We start from the raw sequence: 26,356 nt of genomic DNA, 5'->3' as shown, positions 1-26,356 counted from the left end.
TTGATGGTGAACAGATCAAAACACTGACAGAATCCATGGATGGCAGGCTTTTGAGTGTCCTTGCAAAGAAAGGTGGCTATATTGGTCGCTGATTTGTTTTTCTTTTGTTTTTGAATGTCAGAAATGTATATTTGTGAATGTGGAGATGTTATATTGGTTTCACTGGTAAAAATAAATAATTGAAATGGGTATATATTTGTTTTTTGTTAAGTTGCCTAATAATTATGCACAGTAATAGTCACCTGCACACACAGATATCCCCCTAAAATAGCTAAAACTAAAAACTACTTCCAAAAACATTCATCCTCCTTTTCCCATATGTTTTTTTGTTTGTCTCCTTATTTATGAAGAAGGGGTCCTTTTATGATCTACAACGTACTTTTATTATTCAATCTTAGCCAGCCGGAAGAACAAGAGTATCTCACCGCTTCTTAGCTCGCATGCCCATGTTAACAGATAGGGCCACCTTGTGGTATGGCATGAAACTACATTAATTTACAGCAACAGCTGCTGATCATTACAATATGTATCTGTAAATGTACGTAATGATTTGAAATGTATGGGATTCTGTTTGTTTTTCACTTTGTGCTGTTAATGAATAAAAACTGTTGAATCATAAAGAGGTTTGGATAATTAGCACATTCCCTAGAACTGTTTCAGCTGCTCGACAGGCTTAATTCAGTGCAATGTACAACAAAATGAAAAGAAGTGTTTTTAATGTTGATAATCACAGGTTCCCATCTGTTTTGCACCAGTTTTTAATCTTTCTCAGAGTTCGTGTCATCAGAATTGTCAAGGCTAGAAACTGTTTTCAGTAAGTTCAAACGTAAATATTTAAGAGACTAAATGTCTGAAAAGGTAGCATTCATTAAATTAGCGCAGGCTTCTTCTGACCTATCGCAACAGTCCACTTCACTGTACACTGAAACGGACAGAGCGGCTGCTCTCGCACTGCTGGTTGAGTCATTGGAGCCTCAGGCAGAAGTCATCTTTATGGCAGTAATCTTTTGAAGAAGCCTGTATATAATTACACTTTATTTAAAGTAAACAAGTTTACATATAAAATGCACATACACATACAATTACATATACAAAACCATGAGCACATACAAAAAGGAGAAACAAGGAGGAAAATCTAGCATCTGAGTCCACACAACGCTCACAAGACTTACAGTTTTAATTCGTTCCAGGGGAAAACTTTCCCAAGTTTCAGGTCCATTGTTCGTCTTCTCGGCAGGTCTGTAATGATATGTTTACTCAGCACATCACTACTTATCATCTTTTGTTCAAGTACTCCTTTGGCACGAGTTTTCCAAATATGTGTGTTTATTACACACATTACTAACCAAAAGAGTCTCCTTTTGTCGTCACACATTTTTTCTTTAAACAAACCATATATAACTGCTTTAATATTAACATCCACATCATAGCCAATCTCTGTCATCTTCTGTCTTATCTCAGTTGTCCTATAACAATCCAATAGAAGATGTTCTAGGGTCTCATCTTCATCACAGCCTGTCATAGGACATTTCATGGTGGTAACAAAGCAACTCCATTGTACCACCGCTCTCACAGGGAGGCGCCCGAGCCAGATGAGCCATACCACGTCTCTCATGCTTTCAGATAATAATTTGTCTTGTATATTTTTAACTATTGAAAGGTTTTCATCTTCATTTGCATACTTATATTGAATTACACCTTCATTTTTGGTTTCATTAATTTTTTTATAGATATTTTTTGTATTATCTTGGAGAATATTTAATTTATAATTACCATCTCCTTCCTTTAATACTAAATATTTGTTACCCACGTGGTACATTGAGCTTTCTGCAGTGAAGTTCTTGACAAAAATAAGTTGCAAACACATTCAGAATTTGTGTGCTGCATGTCATGAATAGTTGCTGCTTTGGATGCAGGTCACGTGGAAGCCAGACGAGGGAGACGTTACGCAGAGAATAAAGCGGCGACAGTAACCTGAGAATACGGTGTCATGTCTGCCTCAACACTACGGTCAGTATATGGCCAAACAAAAAAAACAAAACAAAAAAAAACCAAGAAAAACAAACCAAGAAAAAACCCCACTTACCGCAACTACTGCAGAGCTGTATCACACATCAAAAGCTTTTCCAATACGGGTTCCAAGTCAGATTGACCATTTATATGAAAAGAAGTTTGATAGAACTTGACTAGACACAAACAAAAGAGATAAGATCAGCTCTACAGAGGAGATGGGTGGCCCTGAAAAGGACCTTTGTTGCCGTTGTTGTTGTCAGTGCAGTAAGCTTAACCACCAAAGCCGTACAGAGTGCGGCCCTGTCTCTTGAGAGCGTACACCACATCCATGGCGGTGACGGTCTTTCTCTTGGCGTGCTCGGTGTAGGTGACGGCGTCGCGGATGACGTTCTCCAGAAACACCTTCAACACGCCACGGGTCTCCTCGTAGATCAAACCAGAAATACGCTTCACACCACCACGGCGAGCCAGGCGGCGGATAGCTGGCTTAGTGATGCCCTGGATGTTATCACGAAGCACCTTACGGTGACGCTTTGCGCCTCCTTTGCCGAGTCCTTTACCTCCCTTTCTTTTTTTTCTTTTTTTTTTTTTAAATCACTTTATTTAATTATCAAAGGACACAATTACAAATACACATAATGCAAGCACCATGCACAAATTATTCACATCTTATTTTACATATTACAATAATAAAAGCTCCCACGGCAAATCATTTCCTACTTTCATATCTCTCGTTTTTCTTCTTCTCAGCTCAGTGACAATGTTTTTACATACGGTGAAACTACTTATCATTTTTTGTTCTATAACACATTTAGCTCTTGTTTTCCATATGTGAACATTTATAATACACATCACCAACCAAAACAATCTTCTTTTATTTTCACTCATCTTTTCTTTAAACAAACCATATCTTACTGATTTTATATTATTTTCAATATTAAAACCTAGTTTTTCCATCCTCCTTATTTCAACCGTCCTGTAACACGATATCAATAGATGATCAAGAGTTTCGTCTTCATCACAATTCTCCATAGGGCATTTCTTAGTGGTAACGAAGCAACTCCACAGAACCACAGCTCTTACTGGGAGCCGTCCGACAGAGATAAGCCACACTGTATCTCTCATGTTCTCGGATATTACTTTGTCATATATGTTTTTAACTATTTTCTGATTTTCTTCTTTTTCCACAGCCTTATATTGTATCATACCTTCATTTTTTTTAGATTGATTTTATTATATATCTGTTTTGAATTTAATTGTAAAAGATTTAAATCATCCAATTTCCACTGATCCACAAGATCCCCAAACACAAGTTTAAAGTATGGCACTCCCGTTCGGGCTCTCCCTTTCATTTTTTTCCACAAAGATTCCTTCCCTTGGATCCAGTGGGTGCTTCGCTCAAATGCGCTATATACATTTTTTAGAAAAGGAATCATCAAAATAATGCTAAGATCTGGCGCTCCTAATCCTCCATTTTCTTTTCCTTTATACATTAATTTCCTCTGTGTTACTTCGCGGTTTGTCCCCCAAATCAATTTGGTACACAATTTACTTAATTTAATAACAGTTTTGTGAGGAGGGGGAAAGACAGTAGCCAGAAACAACAACTTTGAGACTACGTGTGTTTTCGCAATATTCACACGCGCTTTATAGTTTGTATTTTTATTGTCCCATTTAGCTACTTCGTTTTCTATTTCACTCTCTTTCTTTTTTCAATTCAAAAGACATGGATCATTTTTAGTAATGAAGTTTGATAGAACTTGACTAGACATAAACAAAAGAGATAGGATCAGCTCTACAGAGGAGATGGGTGGCCCTGAAAAGGACCTTTGTTGCCGTTGTTGTTGTCAGTGCAGTAAGCTTAACCACCAAAGCCGTACAGAGTGCGGCCCTGTCTCTTGAGAGCGTACACCACATCCATGGCGGTGACGGTCTTTCTCTTGGCGTGCTCGGTGTAGGTGACAGCGTCGCGGATGACGTTCTCCAGAAACACCTTCAACACGCCACGGGTCTCCTCGTAGATCAGACCAGAAATACGCTTCACACCACCACGGCGAGCCAGGCGGCGGATAGCTGGCTTAGTGATGCCCTGGATGTTATCACGAAGCACCTTACGGCGACGCTTTGCACCTCCTTTGCCGAGTCCTTTACCTCCCTTTCTTTCTTTTTTTTTTTTTTTTTTTTTTTAGAAATATTTATTTATTGTAAAACTCATTCCAGTAAAACAAACATCAACGTTTTGTCAGACAGACGTGTGGACTTCGATTTTTTCACTTAAAGTTTAAACAGAACCTGAACTTAAGACTCGCTGTGGTGCGATGAGCCCAGCAGTGACACCAGTGCTGGGCTGAATGTTTCAGAGCTCACACAGGAGCCAGAAGCATTTTCATTTAGGAATAATGCATAAAAGTAAAGGCTGACATGAAACGAAATATCAAATTAATATCTAAGAATGGACTAAAATATATTCATCTGTGTTGATTTCAGCTTGGATTTAAACATGTCTGTTATTTTCTTCCAGTATTGAGCCATGTTCTTCTTCTGCCTCCTCCTGTCATCGTCTCTGTCTCTCTCCCGTAAAAGAAAACAGGAGTGCTTGAAACTACGGCCATCTACTGGCCTTTGGCGGAAACGAGGAACAGCATGACTGTGCCTGGGGTGCAGTAGCTATGGGGCGCCGTTTGTAAAGTGAAACATGCTGAAATTAACGGCAACATTTTTCCACATTCCACACACATGAAGGAGTATATGTCCTGCACATTCAGCCATGATGTTTGCAATATCAGCTCTTCAGCAACATAATCACGGGTTGGGGGGTCCCCGTCTCCGATGTACTTGAGTCTCACCCATAAATTGCTGAAGTTTGAAGCAAACGATAATGGGGCATACGGGGGCATGATTACATAACTAATAACCAATTACTCCGGTCTTTCCGCGCCCACTCATTTTGACAGGTTCTTCTCTTCGTAGTATCGAGACTAAGAGAAAAAAAAAACCATAACTAACAGACAGAAACAAATGTGAGGGGTTGCTTGAAGGACTCCTGAATTTACATCTGATTTGTGGACGTAAAAGAAAACAGGAGTGCTTGCAACTACGCCATCTACTGGCCTTTGGCGGAAATGAGGAACAGCATGACTGTGCCTGGGGTGCAGTAGCTGTGTACTATACACGATATGAGATTGAGTACTACATGTGTCACAGAGACAATCCAACAGTTTATATCCAGTTAATATCTTTATTAAAGGCCAATAACCAGTGGTGCCTCCAACGGAGCCAGATAGGGGGGGAAGGTCATGCCATGAAATATTATTAGTTGTCCCCAGATCAAATAGGTTGTTAATGAGGTTTTACCTTGAAACTCTGAATACCAGAACGTCCATACTTCCAGAATCAATGTAGTTTTAGAAGTGTGTTTATATTGGCTTTAGTACATGCAATAGCATTCACAGATGATCGCAACAGATTATTCAGAATGTCAATACTATATTTTCTGACTTGAAAGCGGCGGGGAGTCATACTGTGGGAGCACTATATCTATGATCTCTACTTGACTGGACTGATCTGGACAGCTTCACAGTATAATTTTTCTGTATGTTATCAATGTTAGTGTCAAAGTCTGAACACAGTTTGTGCAGTGAGATTAGTTTAACAGAGTTCCCAAAAGTCCGCTTCAATGCAACATCAGCGATGTGGCCTAGGTATTGGATCAACGCCAGCGGAACATGACGATGCTGTGTTTCCATGCTCAAAGTTAGTTCAAAGAATTGTGTTAAATTGTTAGTTTTTTATACATCTTTGGGGAGTGAAAAAAAAACAAAAAACAACCGCACCTGTGAACTGAACATGAACTGTGAAAAATATCTGATCCATGTTAGGCTTATTGTTATGTACATTCATAGTTTATAGCCAATTTAAACAACTCTAAAGGTACTTTAGAGCAGGGGTGTCACAGTCTTCTTCTACTGTAAGTAATGTAAACTTATGTGTAGCAGGAAAGAATTGGAAGTACTGGTGCTTAGATCAAGTTACTGGATGCCACCTTCATGCCAAGCATATGGCTTCTATTATATAAAAAAAAAAAAAAACTGTCTTGTACTGTCTTGTATGAGGTTAATGTTATTGTAAGAAAGGAGCGCGCTCTCGGTGTGAGTGTGTTGGCTCTGAAAAGAGCCGTTGTTTGTAGGAGGGCGTGCAGACAGCTTAAGCCCTCTCTCCGCGGATGCGGCGAGCCAGTTGAATGTCTTTGGGCATGATGGTGACCCTCTTGGCGTGGATGGCGCACAGGTTGGTGTCCTCGAAGAGTCCGACCAGGTAAGCCTCGCTGGCCTCCTGCAGAGCCATGACAGCTGAGCTCTGGAAGCGCAAGTCGGTCTTGAAATCCTGAGCGATCTCGCGGACCAGGCGCTGGAAGGGCAGCTTGCGAATGAGCAGCTCGGTGGACTTCTGGTAACGGCGGATCTCGCGCAGAGCCACGGTGCCGGGCCTGTAACGGTGAGGTTTCTTGACGCCTCCGGTGGCCGGGGCGCTCTTACGAGCGGCCTTAGTGGCCAGCTGCTTCCTGGGGGCTTTGCCGCCAGTGGATTTGCGAGCGGTCTGCTTGGTTCTTGCCATTCTTTCTCTCTTTAACTTTCCTGCGTTTAAAACAGAAAATGTAACAAGCGGAGGAGACTCGCCGCTCTTAAAGTGTGTGACTGGCTGTGACGCGGTGCCGCTGCGGCTCGTGATTGGTGAGGGGCTCCGCGTGATGCTCAGCACCGCTCAGAGGAGCCCCGCCCCGCCTAAGTGTGCGCTGCTCATTGGAGGAAGGTGCTTTGAAAAGGCGCGCTGCCGCGAGCCTGTCTGCGATTGGTGTGTGACGAAGCCGCCCGCGCTCTGCGGAAATATAAGCCAGGCTCGGCGCCGATCGGGCCACATTTCCTTTGAGTGTTGACACTGCGAAGAGAAGGTTCAAAATGAGTGGGCGTGGCAAAACCGGAGGCAAAGCCAGAGCTAAGGCTAAGACCCGTTCATCCCGTGCCGGGCTCCAGTTCCCCGTGGGTCGTGTCCACAGACTGCTGCGCAAAGGCAACTATGCGCAGCGCGTGGGTGCCGGCGCCCCCGTCTACCTGGCAGCTGTGCTCGAGTACCTGACCGCTGAGATCCTCGAGCTGGCTGGCAACGCAGCCCGCGACAACAAGAAGACTCGTATCATCCCACGTCACCTGCAGCTGGCTGTGCGCAACGACGAGGAGCTCAACAAGCTCCTTGGCGGAGTCACCATCGCCCAGGGTGGTGTGCTGCCCAACATCCAGGCCGTGCTGCTGCCCAAGAAGACCGAGAAGCCTGTCAAGGCCAAGTAAATGCCAAAGCCTCTGCTTCACGCACGAAACCAATAAACAAAGGCTCTTTTCAGAGCCACACACTTCTTTCTGAGCAAACATCCTCGTGTATATGGAAATGTAGTATTACCTTATTCTCGTGTGTGTGTGTGTGTGTGTGTGTGTGTGTGTGTGTGTGTGTGTGTGTGTGTGGGGGGGGTTCTTTCGCCTCCCAACCAGATCTTCAGGTTGTTTTAATTTATTATTAACAATAATATAAAATTATGCACAATGAATTACTAATGTAAAAATAGTTCAACAAAAGTTCAACACTGCCCCTAGCATCCTGGAGCACTTGTGTTGTCTTTTGTAGGTGTTTTGGAGTTTTTACGTGTTTTGTCTGTAGGGGCCACCGTAAATATACTTTTATTTATTCACTCCACATGAAATGTAATAAATCAACTATAATAAAATCCAACTATTCACATTTCAACTTTTAACTATTTAAATTTTCAGCTTTTTCCTTTTACAAATTTAAAGTGAAACAACACAAAACACTGCAAACCACAACACAATTAAATAGAAATTATAATATGAAAACAAAAAGAAGATGCATATTCTCTGTCATATGGACCTGCATGAATAAACTTTGTCCCTGGCTCTCTTTCTCTCTGTCCCTCCTGCTCTGTTCACTTTCTGATTGTGAAATGTGAGCCATGATAGTAATACAAGCTGCAAGTGTTATGAGAAAAAAACAAACCCAAAAAGTATCTTATCTTGCTTTGACAATAATGCTATTATTGTGAATAAGAGAATGTTGCGTGATTGTGAGGAAGGAGCTCTGGCGTGTTGCTGTGGTGGCTCTGAGAAGAGCCGTTGTTGAGTGCGAGAGTGTTGGCAGCTCACTTCTTCTTGGCTGCTGTGGCCGCCTTCTTGGCTTTGGGCTTGGCGGCCTTCTTGGCGGGGGCTTTCTTGGCTGCGGGAGGCTTCTTGGTGACCTTCTTGGGGCTCTTGGCTGCCGCCTTCTTGGGGCTCTTGCTGGGCTTTTTGGCCGCCACAGCGGGCTTCTTGGCCTTCTTGGGGGACTTCTTAGCTGCTGCGGGCTTCTTGGCTGCCGCTGGCTTCTTGGGGGACTTTTTAGCGGCTGCTGCCGGCTTCTTGGCTTTGGCAGGGGCGGGCTTCTTGGCTTTGGGAGCAGCTTTCTTTGCGGGCTTCTTGGCTTTGCTCTCGGTAGCCTTCTTGTTCATCTTGAAGGATCCGGAGGCCCCGGTGCCCTTGGTCTGCACCAGAGTGCCCTTGGCCACCAGGCTCTTGATGGCGGTCTTGACGCGGGCCTTGTTCTTGTCCACATCGTAGCCTCCGGCAGCCAGAGCCTTCTTGAGAGCGGCTGTGGACACGCCGCTGCGCTCCTTGGAAGCGGCCACGGCTTTCACGATCAACTCGCCCACGCTGGGGCCCACCTTCTTCGGCTTGGAAGCCGTCGTCTTCTTCTTGGCCGCCTTGGCCGGGGCGGCGGCAGCAGCAGGTGCTTCCTCTGACATTTTCCTCTTTCCCTCTGATCGAGTCACGGTGCAGTGATGGCAACTCGGAAGCGTCACACTGCAGTTAAACGCACCATGAGAACCGTGGAGAGTGAATGTAGCGCGCGCCGCTCTCGCGTGCGCCACGCAATGCTTCCGTTTGTGTTTCGTGTCTCGGGATCAAAGAGCTCAAAGTGAGTGTGTGAGCAGCACTGCAGGCCGACAGTGGAGCAGTCCACAGCGGACTCGTGTCTCCTCGGGCAGGACTCGTGTCGGGCTCTGGTGCTCTCTGCTCTTGCTTTGTGGAGCCTCCAAAGCTCAGCGACTCAGTGCGGAGCTCAGCGCTGCTCGGCGGCTTTTTGCGCTCTTTTCTTTCCTAAAACAAAGGAGCCGCAGCACAGCTCCGTGAAAAGCCCTTTTCCAGCTCAGACACATGTTCGTTCGCGCACTCCGACTTAAAAGCAGCATCTGGTGAGCGCAGCTATGGGACAAAGTGACGCCGCGAACTCCCAGCAAACACACCGATGCAGCTGGACGCCCACGGAGCAGCGAGACGTCTGTGAGAGCTGCTCACTTCTAACCAAAGCACAGCGGCCTCGAGTTTCACTCACGTTGTTGTATATCAGAAATCACCATTAGTTAGTCACCTTACGGCAGCTCGCTTCCACACTTTGGCCCTGATCTCTTAGTCTGCATCAGTCCGTTTCCTTCCAGCTACAGTTACCGACTCTACTATAAACAACAACAGCGAATGAACACGTGAATACACACATCCACCAACTGATCACTAAGTATCTCAATGTGCAATACTCAATACCTGCTAAAAAACATCCAACATCTCACTATTAAACATTCTCTTTTTGTCGCTACTAGTCAAACGTATTTTTATATCTATTTCATTTATTTAATCAGAGTAATATTGCTGTTATTTTTTTGGCATTTATTTAATCCTGCTCTGTCCACGTTGCTGCTGTAACAAGGTGAATTTCCCAGCTCTGGGACTAATAAAGCTTATCTTATGTCCTGGATAGCGACCTCAGTCTAATCTAGTACAGTGCATTTAATTATGCCCAGTATATCTGTGCTCCTTTTTCTGGAGGATTCTATTATTCTTCCACCCACTAAAAAAATGTAACCACAGATTGTTGTCCAAGATAAGTAAAATGCTGCACAATACCTCCCACCCTCCCATCGTGTGCTTGACCAGTCACAGAAGAGCGTTTAGTGAGAGACTGAGATGACCAAAGTTCACCTCTGAATCAGAATGGGTTTTATTTCCTAATGTTGAGCAGGTTTACAACATTAGGAAATTGCTTCGGTACTTAGTGCAAAACACACTGTAAGACAACACTTAACTAAACATAAAAAATAAAAGTGCTAAGCAGATAGATATATCTTATTCATAGCACTTGCTATAATAGTTGTACTATCTAAAGGCATATAGAAAGGTGGCTACGGAGCCAACAAATTATGAATTAGATTCAAATAGGCACAACTTTAGTTTTTTTATTTCTATATGATGAACCCTGCATTATTAAGTGATAAGAACAAGTAATCTTATGTCCTGTAATCATTATGACGCTATAATTTGAGATACAATAAATAAAATACGTTTTTGTACAAAGTATCGTATCGGATCAGTATCGTCGATACCACCCTGAATATTACTCGTTATCGGATCGGAAAGGAAATCAGTGGTATCGCACATCACTAGTGATTATAGTGTTTACGAGCACATCAAGTCAAGTGGCTTTGTTATTTCAACCATGTGCAGTGCTACAGTACACAGTGAAGCAAGACAGCGTTCTTCCAAGACCGTGGTGCTACATAGGACAATCAACACAGGACCACATAAAGTGCAAATGTACAACATAAGAAAAACGGCGCAACCCCAGATCAGAACGATACAGACAAATTGATACTAAATTTTAAGTTTACTGCTTCTTTGGATTCTGCTATGCAAATTTTTTGTGAAATGACAAACTTTGGATATCAGAGGAGAAAAAAAAAAAAAAAAAAAAAAAACAACAACAACACACAAAACACTTCCATTTCACACACCGTAAAGGAACTGTCAAAATGAGTTAACTGGCCAGAGCAACATTTGTGTTCAGTACTGTTTTCAATTTGTTCTTTGGAATTTGCTTTGTATTGAATGTATTTGGAAATCAGAATATATATGTAAAAAAATAATATAATAATCAGCCCTTATCCCCAAGGGGCAAATAAGATACAATGGAGCAGCACGACATTGAAGACAAGGACAGGGCATAAACAGGCAATAAGAATGAGATAATAAATACACAGCATATACACAGTTTTAAAATTAAAGTGACTGAATAGGTGAATAAATAACTAAGTGACTAAAAGTGAATAAAGTGGCAGCACAAAAAGAGCGTAGAGTAGTTCATGTTTACAGGTGTGGGAGATGGTCTTAAGGGCTGGAGTTAAAAAGCAGAGTGGCTTTGGGGACAGAGGTGGCTCTCCTCCTCTCAGTCCTACAGGAAATGCAGCAGAGGCGCCGCCCACAGGGGAGCCATTGAAATGCACTGAAAGACTGTCAAACATAAAGTGGCATTAATGTTGTATTTGTAGTTACTTTGTCATCGTTCCACAACACACACACACAAGACATTTCCCGAGTCTGGGTCAATGTAGCGGATCAATAGCACCTAGTGACAAAGAAGCATTTCCGCGATTGCAGTAGTTGGCAACATAGTAACTGCACGTTTGAAGGTAGAACGTATGCTCTTCAGGACAGAGTGGGTGGCTCTGAAAAGAGCCGTTGGGTTGACTGACAGCAGGATCAGTTTACTTGGAGCTGGTGTACTTGGTGACGGCCTTGGTGCCCTCAGACACGGCGTGCTTGGCCAGCTCACCGGGGAGCAGCAGGCGCACTGCGGTCTGGATCTCCCTGGACGTGATGGTGGAGCGTTTGTTGTAGTGGGCCAGGCGAGAGGCCTCGGCAGCGATGCGCTCGAAGATGTCGTTGACAAACGAGTTCATGATGCTCATGGCCTTGGAGGAGATCCCGGTGTCGGGGTGGACCTGCTTCAGCACCTTGTACACGTAGATGGCGTAGCTCTCCTTCCTGGTCTTTCTCTTCTTCTTGCCGCCCTTGCCGGCGGTCTTGGTCACGGCTTTCTTAGAGCCCTTCTTGGGCGCGGACTTCGCGGGTTCAGGCATTTTGTTCCTTCGATACTCTGCAGCAACGAATGAGCTGTGTAACAGAGAGCAGCTCCTTTTATACAGCCTGTATGCTAATATCACTGCGCAGGCCCTCGGCTCTCATTGGCTGAGCTGCACAGTGGGCCGGACATTGCGTTGGAGGAAATCTATGAATTGTGCTACAACAGGCGCGCGTCTAACAAAGAAGTGGTCTGTGTGATCGTTTCCTCATTTGTTGGAACGGTCATTTGTATTAAATGAGCAGTAAATGTAGTGCTCTGTATGGCAAATATGGAGGATTTAGGGAGACACAGACTGAAAGCTAGAAAATGCTTAAGATGTGACTACAGTCTACAGTAGTGAATTGGGCCTCAGCAGCAGCAGTGTTTCTTTGGGGCAGTGAGCTTTGTTATCTTCACACCATGCTGGCGTTTTCAGAGTGATGATGATGACATTTACAGTTTTTTCTGATTGCTTAAGCACATTTTTTGTAACTATTGGCTAATTTTGCAAAACTCTTCACACAAATAAGAAAACCTGTCACCCAATAATCAAAACATTGTAGTTCTCTTGCAAAAGCAAACACAGCTAGATTAACTCTCCACACCTTCGTAAAAATGGTGTTTCCGTATCAAACAGTACACACAAGCCATCATCTACTAAGCACACAATGCGCCAACTGCACACTGATGGTATGAATACAAAACACATCTGGCTTTTGCTTTCTCTGTGCACAAGGTAGGCTATGTCAGTTTGAGCTCATACTTCTGTCATAGATCCATAAGCATAGAGGGATCCAAACTTCAAGTACTGCTGTTTATTCAAACACAAGTGTTTATTTCCAAGTATAGGATTATTTGCAATCGCCATAATGACTATATGGGTTACGTGGTCTGCAGTGAACATGCTTCCTCTGCCCCCTCCTCGTCTTCCTCTTGCTCCTCCTTGTCCTTGTCGTCCTCTTCATCCTACTTCTTCACCTCCACGTCCTCTTCCTCGGCCTCCTCTACTTCTCACTCTTTCTGCTCCCTCCATTGTACTCCGCACACACAGCTTACCTGGATTATAGTGCTTAGGCTGATTGCAAAGTGGACTAATTATCTAAAACAGTTTTCACATGTGAAAGTGTGCCAGACAGTTGGCAAATTAGTGTTAATGATAGCCATACATGTGTATACTTTTGCTAGGAGTGTGTTGGAAATTTGGTAATTGAGTGTTGTGCAGTGAATTGTGCCTACAGTTTTGCAAAGTGTGTGTTACAAAATTGCAAACTGAGTGCAAAGCAGTTTTTGTGCTTTTAGTTTTGCAAACTCAGTGAGTGGTTTTGCTATAAGTCTGAATAGTTTTAGAAATTGTGCTACAGGAATCACAGTTAGGGTTTAAGCATTCAGAAAAAACTGTAAGAACTGTAGAACACTCGATGCTGACGAGCTTACGAAGCGCAGTAGTTTTGAAACGCTGCTCTGAAGCGTGGTTGAAACGGCTCATGTCACGTGTAACCAAGATGTTGATGTGTTTCACTGCAGCTTCAACAGCTGCAGTGGAAGCGCTTCAAATAAATGAAGCGCTTTCATTTATTTATATATTAGTATCAGTATGTATCAGTTCAACTCTGCAAGAATCTTGATGATGTATTTCTTTACAAGAAATGAATGTGCATCTCACTAACAGCTACTCAGATTTAGCACTCTTACAGTTTTTTCTGAATGCTTAAACCCTAACTGTGATTCCTGTAGCACAATTTCTAAAACTATTCAGACTATAGCAAAACCACTCACTGAGTTTGCAAAACTAAAAGCACAAAAACTGCTTTGCACTCAGTTTGCAATTTTGTAACACACACTTTGCAAAACTGTAGGCACAATTCACTGCACAACACTCAATTACCAAATTTCCAACACACTCCTAGCAAAAGTATACACATGTATCAAATCAAATCAAATCAAATCACTTTTTATTGTCACATCACATGTGCAGGCACACTGGCACAGCACATGCGAGTGAAATTCTTGTGTGCGAGCCCCACAAGCAACAGAGATGTGCAAACACAACAACACAAACGAGCAAAATACAAGAATGGCCAACCTGAAACTAATAAATATATGTACAATATATAATAGTGTATGCATTTCTGGATGTGTATACTAAATATTTTCCTACGTGTGTGTGTGTGTGTGTGTGTGTGTATACACATTTTTACAAATTAAATAGTAAAAAAATAAAATAAAATAATAATAATAATAATAATAATAAAATATACAGAGTTGAATATGTGCAAAACAAGTGGCATTTATATACAGTGTGGAGTGCATAATGTTGAAGTTCCAGTAGTGAAGCTGAGGTGTCTATGACGTGTTCAGCAGTCTGATGGCCTCATGGAAAAAGCTGTCTCTCAGTCTGCTGGTACGGGACCGGATGCTGCAGAACCTCCTTCCTGATGGAAGCAGTCTGAACAGTTTATGGCTGGGGTGACTGGAGTCCTTGATGATCCTCCCCGCTTTCCTCAGGCAGCGCTTCCTGTAGATGTCTTGGAGGGAGGGAAGCTCACCTCCAATTATCCGTTCAGAGCACCGCACTACTCGCTGGAGAGCTTTGCAGTTGTAGGCGGTGCTGTTGCCATACCAGGTGGTGATGCATCCAGTGAGGATGCTCTCAATGGCACAGTGATAGAAGGTCCTGAGGATGCGGGGGCTCATGCCGAATCTTTTCAGTCTCCTGAGAAAGAAGAGGCGCTGCTGCACCTTCTTCACTGTTTTGTTTGTGTGTACTGGCCACGTAAGATCCTCAGCCAGATGTACTCCAAGGAACCGGAAGCTGCTCACTCTCTCCACAGCAGCGCCGTTGATGGTGATGGGGGTGTGTACTTCTCTGCACCTCCGGAAGTCCACTATCAACTCCTTTGTCTTTGCGACGTTGAGGGTGAGATGGTTGTCTTGACACCAGTGGGTCAGGGCGCTGACCTCCTCCCTGTAAGCCGTCTCATCATCGTTGGTGATAAGACCCACCACTGTAGTGTCGTCCGCAAACTTCACAATGATGTTGGAGTTGTTAGTGGCTGTGCAGTCGTAGGTGTAGAGTGAGTACAGGAGAGGGCTCAGTACACACCCCTGTGGAGCACCAGTGTTCAGTGTGATGGGGGATGAGGTGATGCTGCCCAGTCTGACCACCTGGCGTCTGTCAGACAGGAAGCTAAGGATCCAGCTGCAGAGGGAGCTGCTCAGTCCTAGATCCTGCAGTTTCCTGTCCAGCTTCGAGGGAACGATGGTATTGAATGCTGAGCTGTAATCTACAAACAGCATCCTCACATACGTGTCTCTCTTCTCCAGGTGTGACAGGGCAGTGTGTAGTGTCAGGGCTATGGCATCATCAGTGGACCTGTTGTGGTGGTATGCGAACTGTAGAGGGTCCAGTGAGTCGGGTAGTGCAGAGCAGATGAAGTATGGCTATCATTAACACTAATTTGCCAACTGTCTGGCACACTTTCACATGTGAAAACTCTTTTAGATAATTAGTTCACTTTGCAATCAGCCTAAGCACTATAATACAGGTAAGCTGTGTGTGCGGAGTACAATGGAGGGAGCAGAAAGAGTGAGAAGTAGAGGAGGCCGAGGAAGAGGACGTGGAGGTGAAGAAGTAGGATGAAGAGGACGACAAGGACAAGGAGGAGCAAGAGGAAGACGAGGAGGGGGGAGAGGAAGGGTAGGAAGAGTAAGAAATAGAATTGCTGATGACATCAGAGCTACAATAGTGGACCATGTAATGACCCTGAGGGTAGCTGGCCAACCCGTCCAGCCTAACTCGAGCCGCTACACTGTAGCAAGTACCATAAGGACATCTTGAAATGAGAATCGGTGAGTACAGTCACTTCGCACAAAGATTTGTAGCACTGCCATATGCCAATGAGAAACACACCAATACCATTGATGTAAAAATACTGAAATTGTTACTTTACAGAATTGCTAGATGACCAGATGCTGGGGGCAGAGGAAGCATGTTCACTGCAGACCAAGTAACCCATATAGTCATTATGGCGATTGCAAATAATCCTATACTTGGAAATAAACACTTGTGTTTGAATAAACAGCAGTACTTGAAGTTTGGATCCCTCTATGCTTATGGATCTATGACAGAAGTATGAGCTCAAACTGACATAGCCTACCTTGTGCACAGAGAAAGCAAAAGCCAGATGTGTTTTGTATTCATACCATCAGTGTGCAGTTGGCGCATTGTGTGCTTAGTAGATGATGGCTTGTGTGTACTGTTTGATACGGAAACACCATTTTTACGAAGGTGTGAAGAGTTAATCTAGCTGTGTTTGCTTTTGCAAGAGAACTACAATGTTTTGATTATTGGGTGACAGGTTTTCTTATTTGTGTGAAGAGTTTTGCAAAATTAGCCAATAGTTACAAAAAATGTGCTTAAGCAATCAGAAAAAACTGTAACATGATTAGTCAGCCTACAATAGTTATGCTGTGACAACACAGTAAAGTGTGGCAATGATAACGATACTCAAGTCAAAGAATTCATGTTAAATTTCCAAATTATATTATATATTATATCCAAGGTGGGTAAGAAGATCTAAAAAAAGATCACTTGTGACCTTCGCTGACACCATTTCTTTACTCTGATGAGTTCTGAAGCCTTACTGAAAGTCTTCAAATCAAACATTCTTCTGTAGATGATGAGTTAACTGTTTTACAACTACTCTTTCAAGAATTTTTGAGAAAGTGGTTGATTACTGCCAGCGTGAAGGCTTGAACAGTCCTGTAGGTCTAAATGACATGTTGATGGTTTGGAGGAAGTAATCACCAAAGCTAACTCAAAAGACCAATTGGATTAAAAGAGTCTAAATACAAATCAAATTAAGCTGAAATGTTAGTTTTTCCACTAATGAATTTTCAGCACCAACAAATATATTTCTGTTTATATTATAGATTAAAAGGCAGTCTGAATTATTCTTAATGGGGTATTCACAAATTTACAGGTGCATTACTCTGTACAGCTTCCATATTTTGAAAATAATATTACAAAGCATCAAGATATGTTGCTTATATGCTAAGGCAGCAGCTTAAAGACTCGTGATGATAGCTCAACATGCTTGTTTAGTTTCCTGCAGCTGACCACGATTCAGCAGCAGACAGAAAGAGACTGAACAGACTCATCTGGAGGGCCAGCTCTGTTCTAGGATGCCCTCTGGACCCACTGGAAGTGGTGAGTGACAGGAGAATGGTGACTAAGCTCATCTCATCTCATTTTTTTTTTATTTTTTTTACATTATTTACATTTGATCTTTTACATTGTATATAATGTCTATTGATTTTATTGTTTATTTTAATATTTGTGTACAGCGCTTTGTGATTGCCTGTCTGCGAAAAGCGCTTAATAAATAAAGTTTACTTACTTACTTACTTATCCCTGTTGGACAACATCTCCCACCTCATGCAGGAGACTCTGACAGGATTGGGATCAGGACAAGCGTGTTTGCTTGACACCCATAAGCCATGTTGGCTTGACTTATTTTTGCAGTCCAATTCAATTGCCATTTCATGCCAAATATCACCCCATCTTGTGCATCTATTAGTATTCCAAAAAAACACATGAAAAGTGGAAAATATATAATTATGTCATGCAAAATCCTTCAAACCAATTTACAATCACTCCAAGATCTTCACTGTAGGCCTTAATTTCCTCTCTATTTGAGTATGCATGTTGGTCATGTTGGCTAGGGGCTTCACTTTGTGCAGTGTCTCCTAAATTGATGGTGTGCCCCATTTACATGGAAGATATTGTTTGATTTGAGTGACAAATGAAATAAATCATGAAACGGTAACACACAACAGGGTAATAAAAAAAACAAAAAAATATAAACTAGGGTGACAAATGAACAGAGGTGGTGGTTTACGACACCAGCTGTCTGCCATCTATAATCCAGTTTTGAGATCCCTTCCCAGACGCCTTAACGCCCACTCACATCCTGGGCCATCTGACCTCAGGAAATCACATGATAGGATGGGGCCAGGTTTCACAATGAGCTCACCCGAAACCTTGGCTGATTGTGACCTACACCCGTTTTCACACCTTGGCTCATGTGATTAGGTAGAGGATCATTAGGTGGTCAATTGTCCCTCGTGGGGGGAAACTCCCACACATTGCCATGGCTGGTACATCAGCACACTGACAGTAAAGATGCATTGTGCCTAATAAGATCATAGCCAGAACAATATGAAAAAAACATCATAACACTATGTGCTGGTACAAGAATGCAATGGCTTCTGAAATCTTTCCAAACAGTTACAGCTCCATATCTCACTGGTAGAAATGTTTCATCAACATATCTTTATTACGCAGCTCATTCATCCATTTTCTGCCAGACTGCATAAAGTAGTTCTAGTGGTTGTTCATGCTGAGCACACTCCCTGTACTTACCTGGAGTACTACACATGACCTAGCCCATTGAAATGTGACAGCCAGCAATTTGCCATCTACAATTCTGGATCCTGTCATTAGTAAATAACCCCCTAGACTCAGTCTTCATGTGAGTGTTCTGCATTACTGTCTGCCAAATGGTGGTTGAAACAAAAACATTTGGGAAAATATAACAGTGTGACTCTCTAACTTTGCTCCATGGGCACCAAAGGTGAAAGTGGCAGATCAGAGGCCCTGATCAAAGTCTCGTCATTCTGGCTAAGATTAATTCCTCTTTGAATTAATCTGAATGACTCATGAAGAACAAATGCTTTGTTCTTCATGAGTTTTCTTTTCATTCACAGAGCACATCAGTTCACAACATCAAGTTTATCACCAGAGGTAAGGAGTGAAGTTTGGTCTAGATGCTTTCAGTACCATGAACCATGTGCATATAACCTGTGCCCCAGACTACATCTTTGTTTGCCTTTTTCTTATGAAGCCATGAAGAGGCAAAATTTAAAAGAGGAACTAGTCACCCATCAAGCAGAAGTCTTTATCTTATCTTCATCTCCAAATGACACCAAGCCACAGCTCAACGAGCTCATACTGGGTCATGCAGCAATAGTTTATTTCCCCATACAGTGGGGGAAAAAGTATTTAGTCAGCCACCGATTGTGCAAATTCCCCCACCTAAAATGATGACAATCGGTGGCTGACTAAATACATTTTTGCCCCACTGTAAATGGTAAACGGCCTGCATTTGTATAGCGCTTTACTCAGTCCCTAAGGACCCCAAAGCGCTTTACACTACATTCAGTCATTCACCTATTCACACACACATTCACACACTGGTAATGGCAGCTACATTGTAGCCACAGCTGCCCTGGGGCGCACTGACAGAGGCGAGGCTGCCGGACACTGGCGCCACCGGGCCCTCTGACCACCACCAGTAGGCAAACATAACACATACACATGTAAAACACTGTCAATATTTTCCATATCTACTTAAGTTTTGTCTAATTTCTTCATCCATCCGTTTCCTGTTCATGTCTTTTCAGTAATCTACAGAACTATAGCCCTCACGTCTGAAGTCATGAAGTGTTTTGAGCGGAAAGTGTCGCAGCACACCAGAAACTCTCTATCCCCCTCCCTCGACCCCTACCAGTTTGCTTACAGAGCAAATAGGTCAACCTAGGACACCATCACCATCACCCCACACAGAGGCTGAGCCATCTGGAGAACAGGAGGAGCTAAGTGAGGATGCTCTTTGTGTGCTACAGCTCAGCATCAACACTACACTCAAAAAAGTCAACTAAGGCAGTTGTTTGATTAATTCAATAGACATTTGTCTATTTAACATGAACATATTGAGTTTAGGTTTTTAAATCATTATCAGTTGTTGGTTTAACATAAAATAACAAAAAGTTTAATGAACTAGATTTGCATTCTTCAGTTCAATTAAATGTAATTATTTTAAATCAACAACTCTAAAACCGATGCCTAGTGCGCATGCTCAAACTTCCCAAAAGTGAAGAGGCGGGAACGCGGAGAAGTTATGTGTTCAGTGGACTGCCATTTCCCTCTGCGGAATCTTCCACAATACAGGTAAGTAATAAATAACTCAAAATATCTTAGTCAAACGAAGTTGTTTTGTCCATTAATTGTTTAACAATGTTTTTAATTCCAAATGTGTAAGTTGTCATTAGACAGCGGGAGTGGAGCAAATACAGTGAAAATCTGGTATTAGACGGTGCCAATCGGTACCGTCTAATACCTGATTTATAATCCGCTCTGGGTATATTTATACTATTATTAGCATTTCCACTTCATTGTTTTTCTTTTTTTTTTTTTTACCCGTTTTTGCAGTTAGTCTTATAGTGTTTTTAGCGGTTATTGATATGTTTAATTCAATATTTAACACGTTTGTAATTCACTTTCAAAGTAAATGAAGTTAGCTAAAGCTAGTATGGTTGTCTCATTGAACTTCTACCTAGCTCTGTTAGCATTCACTTTGGTTTTAAATGACGGTTATTGCAAGACATGGTCTTTGTTCACTTTTTTTATTATCATTTGCATTTTTTCTTTCTTTCTTTCTTTCTCTCTCCTTTTATTTTAAGCATTCGGCCTCTCACAGTAATGCAAGTTAAACTAGCATGCGCGATTTGCTAAATATTAGCTGTGTCCAAATTCAGGGGCTGCATCCTTCTAATTGACTTGATGCTAGTGCATGGGAAAAAGAGCATAAACACGAGGTCAGAGGAAAAGGCAATGGCGGATAGTTATGAAAATTGCCTGTCGGACCTATACCGCAACTACCAGCATCTTTATTGCATAGTGTGAAACACTGCTATTACATTTGGCAACAGATTGGATATTTATCTGTGAATTTTTTTATTGCAAGAGGTATTTATATGTATTTGTATTTTTTTTATACATTTGCAACAAAGTAAAAAAAAATCCACTGTGGAATTTTTATAAAATAATTTTTTCTGTTTTCTTTACCATAGTAACACCACAAAGAAAGCTGACCCCTTTTTCTGATTGTTTGTGCCTCCTCTTTAATACATGGTAAGCCTTTTACCATCATATATTTTTTATGATAGTTTTATGATTTAATCAAAGTGAAAAAAAGGTGCCAATAAAACTATCCTTAAAACTGCTTTTCTTTTTTTCTTTCAGTGACTTGTATGTGGCAGTGCAAGCGTTGTTCCATCAGGGAGAGTAGTAGGTACAATTATTGAAACACTGTACAGGGCTCGCAAAATGGCTAGCCCGACGTCCCAGGGCTAGCGATTTTTCCAGTCGGGCTACCAAAATCTATCTCTGCCCTGCCCGTCGGGCTGTCATAAGAAGGAAAAATATATGTCAATGCTTCTGCATTCTTTCGGAAATGTAGCTGGGTAATTATGTCATTGGCATCGGTGAGCCACTGTCAATATGTGACATATTGAAATCGCGTTTGAATTTGCGCTTGTTTTTTGCTTTCACTTTGCAATCGCGCGACCTGTGTATAGAGAGCGACAGCACTGATCTGTGAGTGATGATAATTTGTGCACCAATTCCTCTGACATCGTCTTATCAATCGTTAGCTTACTATGCAAACATGACAAGTGAAATCTCCCGCAGCTTAAACATGTGAGAGGTTGATCGCGCAGACAATCGCTGAGTGTTATGTGAGTGCGTGTGTAAAAGCAGCAGGATATTAATTGTAGTTCTGCTTAGCCAAATAAGACAGGTCAGGGTGAAGAAGTGACAGCCAAAGAAAAGCTTACCACAAAACGGAAAAGTTATGACAAATCAGACTATAAGGCAAAAAGAAAGTGCAGCTTTATGGTTTCATGGACAAAAGAATTTCTGTGGCTGCAACATGACGAGCTATATAACCGGGGCTGCACATAAGTGGTCCGCAAGTGCGTATTTGCTGTCAAAATAAAAAACGCGCACAAGATAAGAAGTTGCAACGCGTGTTTGCATACATAAGATTTTCTGGAGGAGGACATATTTGTTTAGAACTCTTAAATATGTCGAAGAAGCTCCTTTAAGCAATTACTTTGGTTTTCCTCCACCTCCAAAGAAATGTCAGAAGGAGTCCGAACCACAAAAGAAGCGCGTATTCTCGCAAAAGTGATTGCAGGAGGTGAGCTGGCTTCAAACAAATGATGAACACACAGATGTGGTGCAGAATGTGCCGTGAAAATCCCACTCTAGCGGACAAAAACAGTGCCTTTTATATGGATGCAAACGTGCGTTGCAACTTCTTATCTGTTGCGCGTCTTTTATTTTGACAGCGAATGCGCACATGCGGACCACTTATGTGCACCCGTGTAAATAACATAATGTTCTGCCGGGTGTGTTGTTGGTTTTCCCTCGATTTCTGAGTCGACAAGCGCCTTTGTTACTGGGACCAGTCATTTTAAGAAAGGCCCCCATTAGAAATGGATTATTGCTCAGTCTGCAATATCTTTCCCAGAACAAACACCAATTGCAAATAATATACTAAAAATAAACCTGAAAAATCTGTTTAGAACAGCATACTGTGTTGCAAAGAGTGAACTACCACTGGTGCAATTTAGCAGTCTTTGCAAACTTCAAAAAGCAAATGGCCTAGATCTTGGTTCCACTTGCCTCTTACTTGTGACTTTAGTGGAAATTTCAAATTCAGTATCTGACACAGACTGATTCATGTCCTACACAGACAGCACTGATGTCTGCATGGTCTTCTAAAAGCAGCTTTAGTCAGCTTAGATGTGAAGTGAGTGAAATATACAGTTGCGTTTTTAATCAATGTATTTGTTCTCTATTGCAGATTGAGAAGGAGTTTCTGCGAATCACCACAAAGCCTCTGCTATCTACTTTCTTTGCCGAGCTTGACCAATACGCGCCACGCTTAATGGAAATCTTTCTGACCAAAGGAGGGACACGTGGAAAGAAAATAAGAGGTCTCATGCTTGCCATCTCCAAGGTTTGTATTAGGATTGAGTAGACTTTGTCATAGGCAGCAAAAATAACTTTTATTTGGAGATGAAGTTGTCAATTTTGTTTCGGCTTAACAAGTGGTACATGCCAGGTTCTAACCTAAAGAATAATTATGCAAGTTAACTGATTACCCTAGCTTTAAGAAAAACAGACTGGTTTTGGCTCATATTATTTCCTCCTCCTCTCCAGCATGACAACATCCATACCAGACGAGCATGCATCTTGAAGTCTTTGTGCATCCACCTAAACGAAGACTATGAGAAGTTAATAAAGGAGTACTTGGTGAGCCATTGTGACAGCATGTTGTCTGTAACATTCTCATACAAATTGTGACGTTGCCTCAAATGCAAATCATTAAAATTAAAATTTTGAGATTAGCAACAAGACACCTGGTATTGGGGAAAGGATGTCTTGAATACCAAACAGTATTAAGCGTTGCAATAAAGAATTTCTGGAATTTGGTATTGGAAGGAAAGAAATTTATGCCTACTTAAACTTGATACACAAACATACAATGCATTTAACATGCATCAAGACTATATTGCTTTTGAATCTGTACTTGGATTAAAACAAGTCCTGTTGTTTTTTCATTGTTATGGTCATCAGTATTTGTAAATAGAAATGTCTATGAACTTTGAGCTGTTTAGTACTAACACTTCTATACCTGTTTTATTTTAGCAGCTGAGTTAGCCTTTTCTCGAGTCCTGTCCCCCTAAGTTACTCTTGCTACGTCCGACAAACAAATGGTTTCCTCTGCGCACCAATGGGTACCCGAATGTGCGAGCAGACATGCTTCATAATGTTCGGTACATTTACCTGGGAATGGGGCCATACACATTGTTTAATCCATTCACGTTGTTTTTGACTTTGTGAATGGAAAGAACACAACTCCTCCAGACACAATCTCTCGGCGTATCGGTGGGCACACCGCTTCTCCATCTTGCTTGAGGTTAATGTTTGTCAGACACAGTAACGGTTGCTATAATGTGTAATTGGACAATGGCCCTTTCGGGGGAGGGGCCGGTGAGAGGTCAATTATGCCACCTCTTTTGACATGAGAGGTGTATTTTATAATTTATGTATTGGAGTAATTACTAACAACTACTTTAGTGGTGTAATTTTCTGTTTATTACTTTGACTACTTGGATTTTATGAACAGCATAGAAACAGTTGTTTAAACAATCTCTTAAATTTTACTTTGTTGTCTTATACTTTTTCATGTAGGATACGGACAGCGAGGCAAAAAGCTGCATGGAGCAAACTGTGATGGGGGTGTACGTCATCCAGAAGGAGGGTGCTGAACCTGAAGATGACCCAGAGGACGTTGGTGTCGTGATTGAGGGTGTGGAGGCTAACACTGATTTGGGTAACATTGCACAAGCATGTGCTCTGTTGTTTGGACTCATATACCGTTTGAACCTGAGCTACCCACCAGAACTTAAATGCACCTTTGAAGTCCTCCAGAAGATACTTTTAAATCTTGATGGACAAAAGCTGTCTTCAAAGGTACAGTTTCTGAAAAACAAGCTTATGGGGTGAGAGCACTTGAAAATGACTGATAGGTCTTGAATGGTTCATTGGTGCAATGGTGATTTCCAATATATAATGTTAATATTTGAGTTGTTTATATTTTTTTTCTTTCATTTAAAACATTTTTTTTAAGTTTTTGGATTCTCTCTGTTGGGCAATTCACCTTTTATACAGCACTGCAGATGATTTTTGTTTGTCCTTATATAGATGGCTCAAAATGGATCAGAAGTACTGACAGAAGTACTATGTTGTGTTTATGTATCAAGGTCCTGTAAAGTTTAAGACCACTGCCACCTGTTAAGTTCACTGTATTATTGTTTCCATTTTGCTTGCTAGCATGTTTTAAAACACAGCAAAACTATATTGCTAGCTGTGGAGGACTGCAACCAAAATTAAAAAAATAAATACAGAAATATAAAAATTGGTCAAACTAATAATTATTTCAATGAGATACACCAAACAAATATAGATTTTCATCACCTATGGAATTTTTTGTTGTTGTTGTATTGCCCCCAAAATATTTCTAATTATTTTATTTTATTTTTCCAAATTCACACAATTCGATTTTGTCACATGTTTTAACTTGCCAAGTGGGAGATGTATTTTTATCTTTTAGTTTAATTTTTTAAAATGCAGTCGATATATTGAGCAAATTTTGCATCTGTTTTTAGTTGTGGAAGCTTTGGTTCCAACATATTACCTATGTAAATAAGTATTCTAACATTTTACCTTTTGAAGTATATGCTTGCAGGTGTACAAAAATGGTAAGCTTTTATATTGTCCACTAAATCCAGTTAATAAAGATAATGTTATCATAATCTGATTGTGACTTTTTTTGTAAAGTAGTGGGTTTCTAAATGTGTAACAAATGTAAACAAATCTAATTGAAATAATTTGGTTGAAATGAGTGAAATCATTGCCTTGATTAACAAAGTAGTTGTTGAAACAACAAGATTTAATTCTGTTTTCCTAAACTTTTTAAATTGTGTAGAATGAATTAAAACAAATTTCACTCTACATACTTAAATAAATCACTTCAAATCAATGTAAGTATAGTATGTTGATCCAACGTAATCTGATTACATTAAACCACCAAATGCTAAATGTGTTGGTTTGACATGATCGAAAAGGGTTTATTGTACTTGGTTAAATTGTGTGCAAAAAGGGTGCCATGATTAAATTGTGTTCATCCAACAACAGATTTTTTTGAGTGTATAAGCCTATATTTATTTTGTTTCCCCTCACGTGATGAAAAGCAGAAACATGCTGTTTGATAAGACTCACTTATAATTCTGCACTGAATTCTTTTTGTTGCTCCCGTCATGAGCAAAACTTGACAGAAAAAAAACCATGAACAATAGCTGCTTTTACTAAAACAGAGGAGACACAAGGTTTCAGAAACAACTGAGGCAATGCACAGACTGTCAGAGTTATGAAAATGAGTCTACATACAGCAGAATTCTAGTCACTGTGGGTTATTGGATGTTGTTTATTGTAGGTCTTATCCTTGTGTTAATCAGTATATTCTGCTTTTATGGCATATTATGACCAAGAAGTCTAATAAGTGTTTTGAGAGCAACGATGCAAACAGGTCGCAATTTTGTAGTATGCACAAGAGGTAGAGAAGGATTTCTTAATTTATATCTGTTATGCTGTCATCATTTCTGTTGAATTATTTTCTGTTTGAACTCCCAGAGCAAAACATTTTCTCTTCCTAAACTTAAATTGTTTAAAAATGTCTGCAAATTACTTTAGAAATTTAAAGTAATCTGTGAAATCCCAAAAAGCTGATTCTGTTCATGTGGACAACATGTTTTTAGTGGGAGAAACATTTCATCACTCATCCTAGTGATGAGTCCTTACAGTGGAAATATATAAACATGATTCCAGCAGCAAACAGAGAAAACGAAATTAACATTTCTTCAAAAAATTATGCACTGT

The 26,356-nt window shown here is 41.4% G+C and overlaps 7 protein-coding genes across 8 annotated transcripts; 2 read left to right on the top strand and 5 right to left on the bottom strand.

Moving 5' to 3' along the window:
* Positions 1 to 2,092: 2,092 nt before the first annotated feature.
* Positions 2,093 to 3,052, bottom strand: LOC146706950 (histone H4-like). The gene is made up of 2 exons (XM_085460719.1): positions 3,036 to 3,052; positions 2,093 to 2,590 (listed from the first exon to the last, which is right to left on the bottom strand). Exons 1-2 carry the CDS (start codon positions 3,050 to 3,052, stop codon positions 2,284 to 2,286), a joined length of 324 nt encoding a protein of 107 aa, XP_085316845.1. The 3' UTR covers positions 2,093 to 2,283.
* Positions 3,053 to 3,814: 762 nt separating this feature from the next.
* LOC146706949 (histone H4-like) lies at positions 3,815 to 4,910 on the bottom strand. Its single transcript, XM_085460718.1, has 2 exons — positions 4,820 to 4,910; positions 3,815 to 4,176 (listed from the first exon to the last, which is right to left on the bottom strand). The coding sequence occupies exons 1-2, from the start codon at positions 4,908 to 4,910 to the stop codon at positions 3,875 to 3,877; spliced, it is 393 nt and encodes a 130-aa protein (XP_085316844.1). The 3' UTR covers positions 3,815 to 3,874.
* Positions 4,911 to 5,244: 334 nt separating this feature from the next.
* LOC146706948 (histone H3) lies at positions 5,245 to 7,212 on the bottom strand. The gene has a single exon (XM_085458251.1). It carries the CDS (start codon positions 6,625 to 6,627, stop codon positions 6,217 to 6,219), a length of 411 nt encoding a protein of 136 aa, XP_085314377.1. The 5' UTR covers positions 6,628 to 7,212; the 3' UTR covers positions 5,245 to 6,216.
* On the top strand, positions 6,923 to 7,468 carry LOC146706947 (histone H2A). The gene has a single exon (XM_085458259.1). It carries the CDS (start codon positions 6,969 to 6,971, stop codon positions 7,353 to 7,355), a length of 387 nt encoding a protein of 128 aa, XP_085314385.1. The 5' UTR covers positions 6,923 to 6,968; the 3' UTR covers positions 7,356 to 7,468.
* A 79-nt stretch (positions 7,469 to 7,547) lies between these two features.
* LOC146706946 (histone H1-like) lies at positions 7,548 to 8,901 on the bottom strand. Its single transcript, XM_085458257.1, has one exon. It carries the CDS (start codon positions 8,852 to 8,854, stop codon positions 8,216 to 8,218), a length of 639 nt encoding a protein of 212 aa, XP_085314383.1. The 5' UTR covers positions 8,855 to 8,901; the 3' UTR covers positions 7,548 to 8,215.
* Positions 8,902 to 10,752: 1,851 nt separating this feature from the next.
* Positions 10,753 to 12,041, bottom strand: LOC146706945 (histone H2B 1/2). The gene has a single exon (XM_085458253.1). The coding sequence runs from the start codon at positions 12,017 to 12,019 to the stop codon at positions 11,645 to 11,647; it is 375 nt and encodes a 124-aa protein (XP_085314379.1). The 5' UTR covers positions 12,020 to 12,041; the 3' UTR covers positions 10,753 to 11,644.
* Positions 12,042 to 19,722: 7,681 nt separating this feature from the next.
* Positions 19,723 to 25,233, top strand: LOC146706944 (uncharacterized). 2 transcript variants are annotated; one of them, XM_085458247.1, is made up of 4 exons: positions 19,723 to 20,014; positions 22,716 to 22,871; positions 23,075 to 23,167; positions 24,110 to 25,233. In XM_085458247.1, the coding sequence occupies exons 1-4, from the start codon at positions 19,919 to 19,921 to the stop codon at positions 24,422 to 24,424; spliced, it is 660 nt and encodes a 219-aa protein (XP_085314373.1). In that variant the 5' UTR covers positions 19,723 to 19,918; the 3' UTR covers positions 24,425 to 25,233. The 2 variants fall into 2 exon arrangements, with proteins under 2 accessions (XP_085314373.1, XP_085314372.1); XM_085458246.1 differs by lacking the exon at positions 19,723 to 20,014 and having other exon boundaries at positions 21,144 to 22,871.
* The last annotated feature ends 1,123 nt before the right edge of the window (positions 25,234 to 26,356 follow it).

Source organism: Copadichromis virginalis, linkage group LG6 (genome assembly GCF_057382275.1).
Source record: "Copadichromis virginalis isolate Kocher_CV1m ecotype Utaka linkage group LG6, C_Virginalis_male_GT1.1, whole genome shotgun sequence".
Taxonomy (NCBI): Eukaryota; Metazoa; Chordata; class Actinopteri; order Cichliformes; family Cichlidae; genus Copadichromis; species Copadichromis virginalis.
Note: the sequence above shows the minus strand (reverse complement) of the source record. Positions and strands in the feature narration are given on the sequence as shown.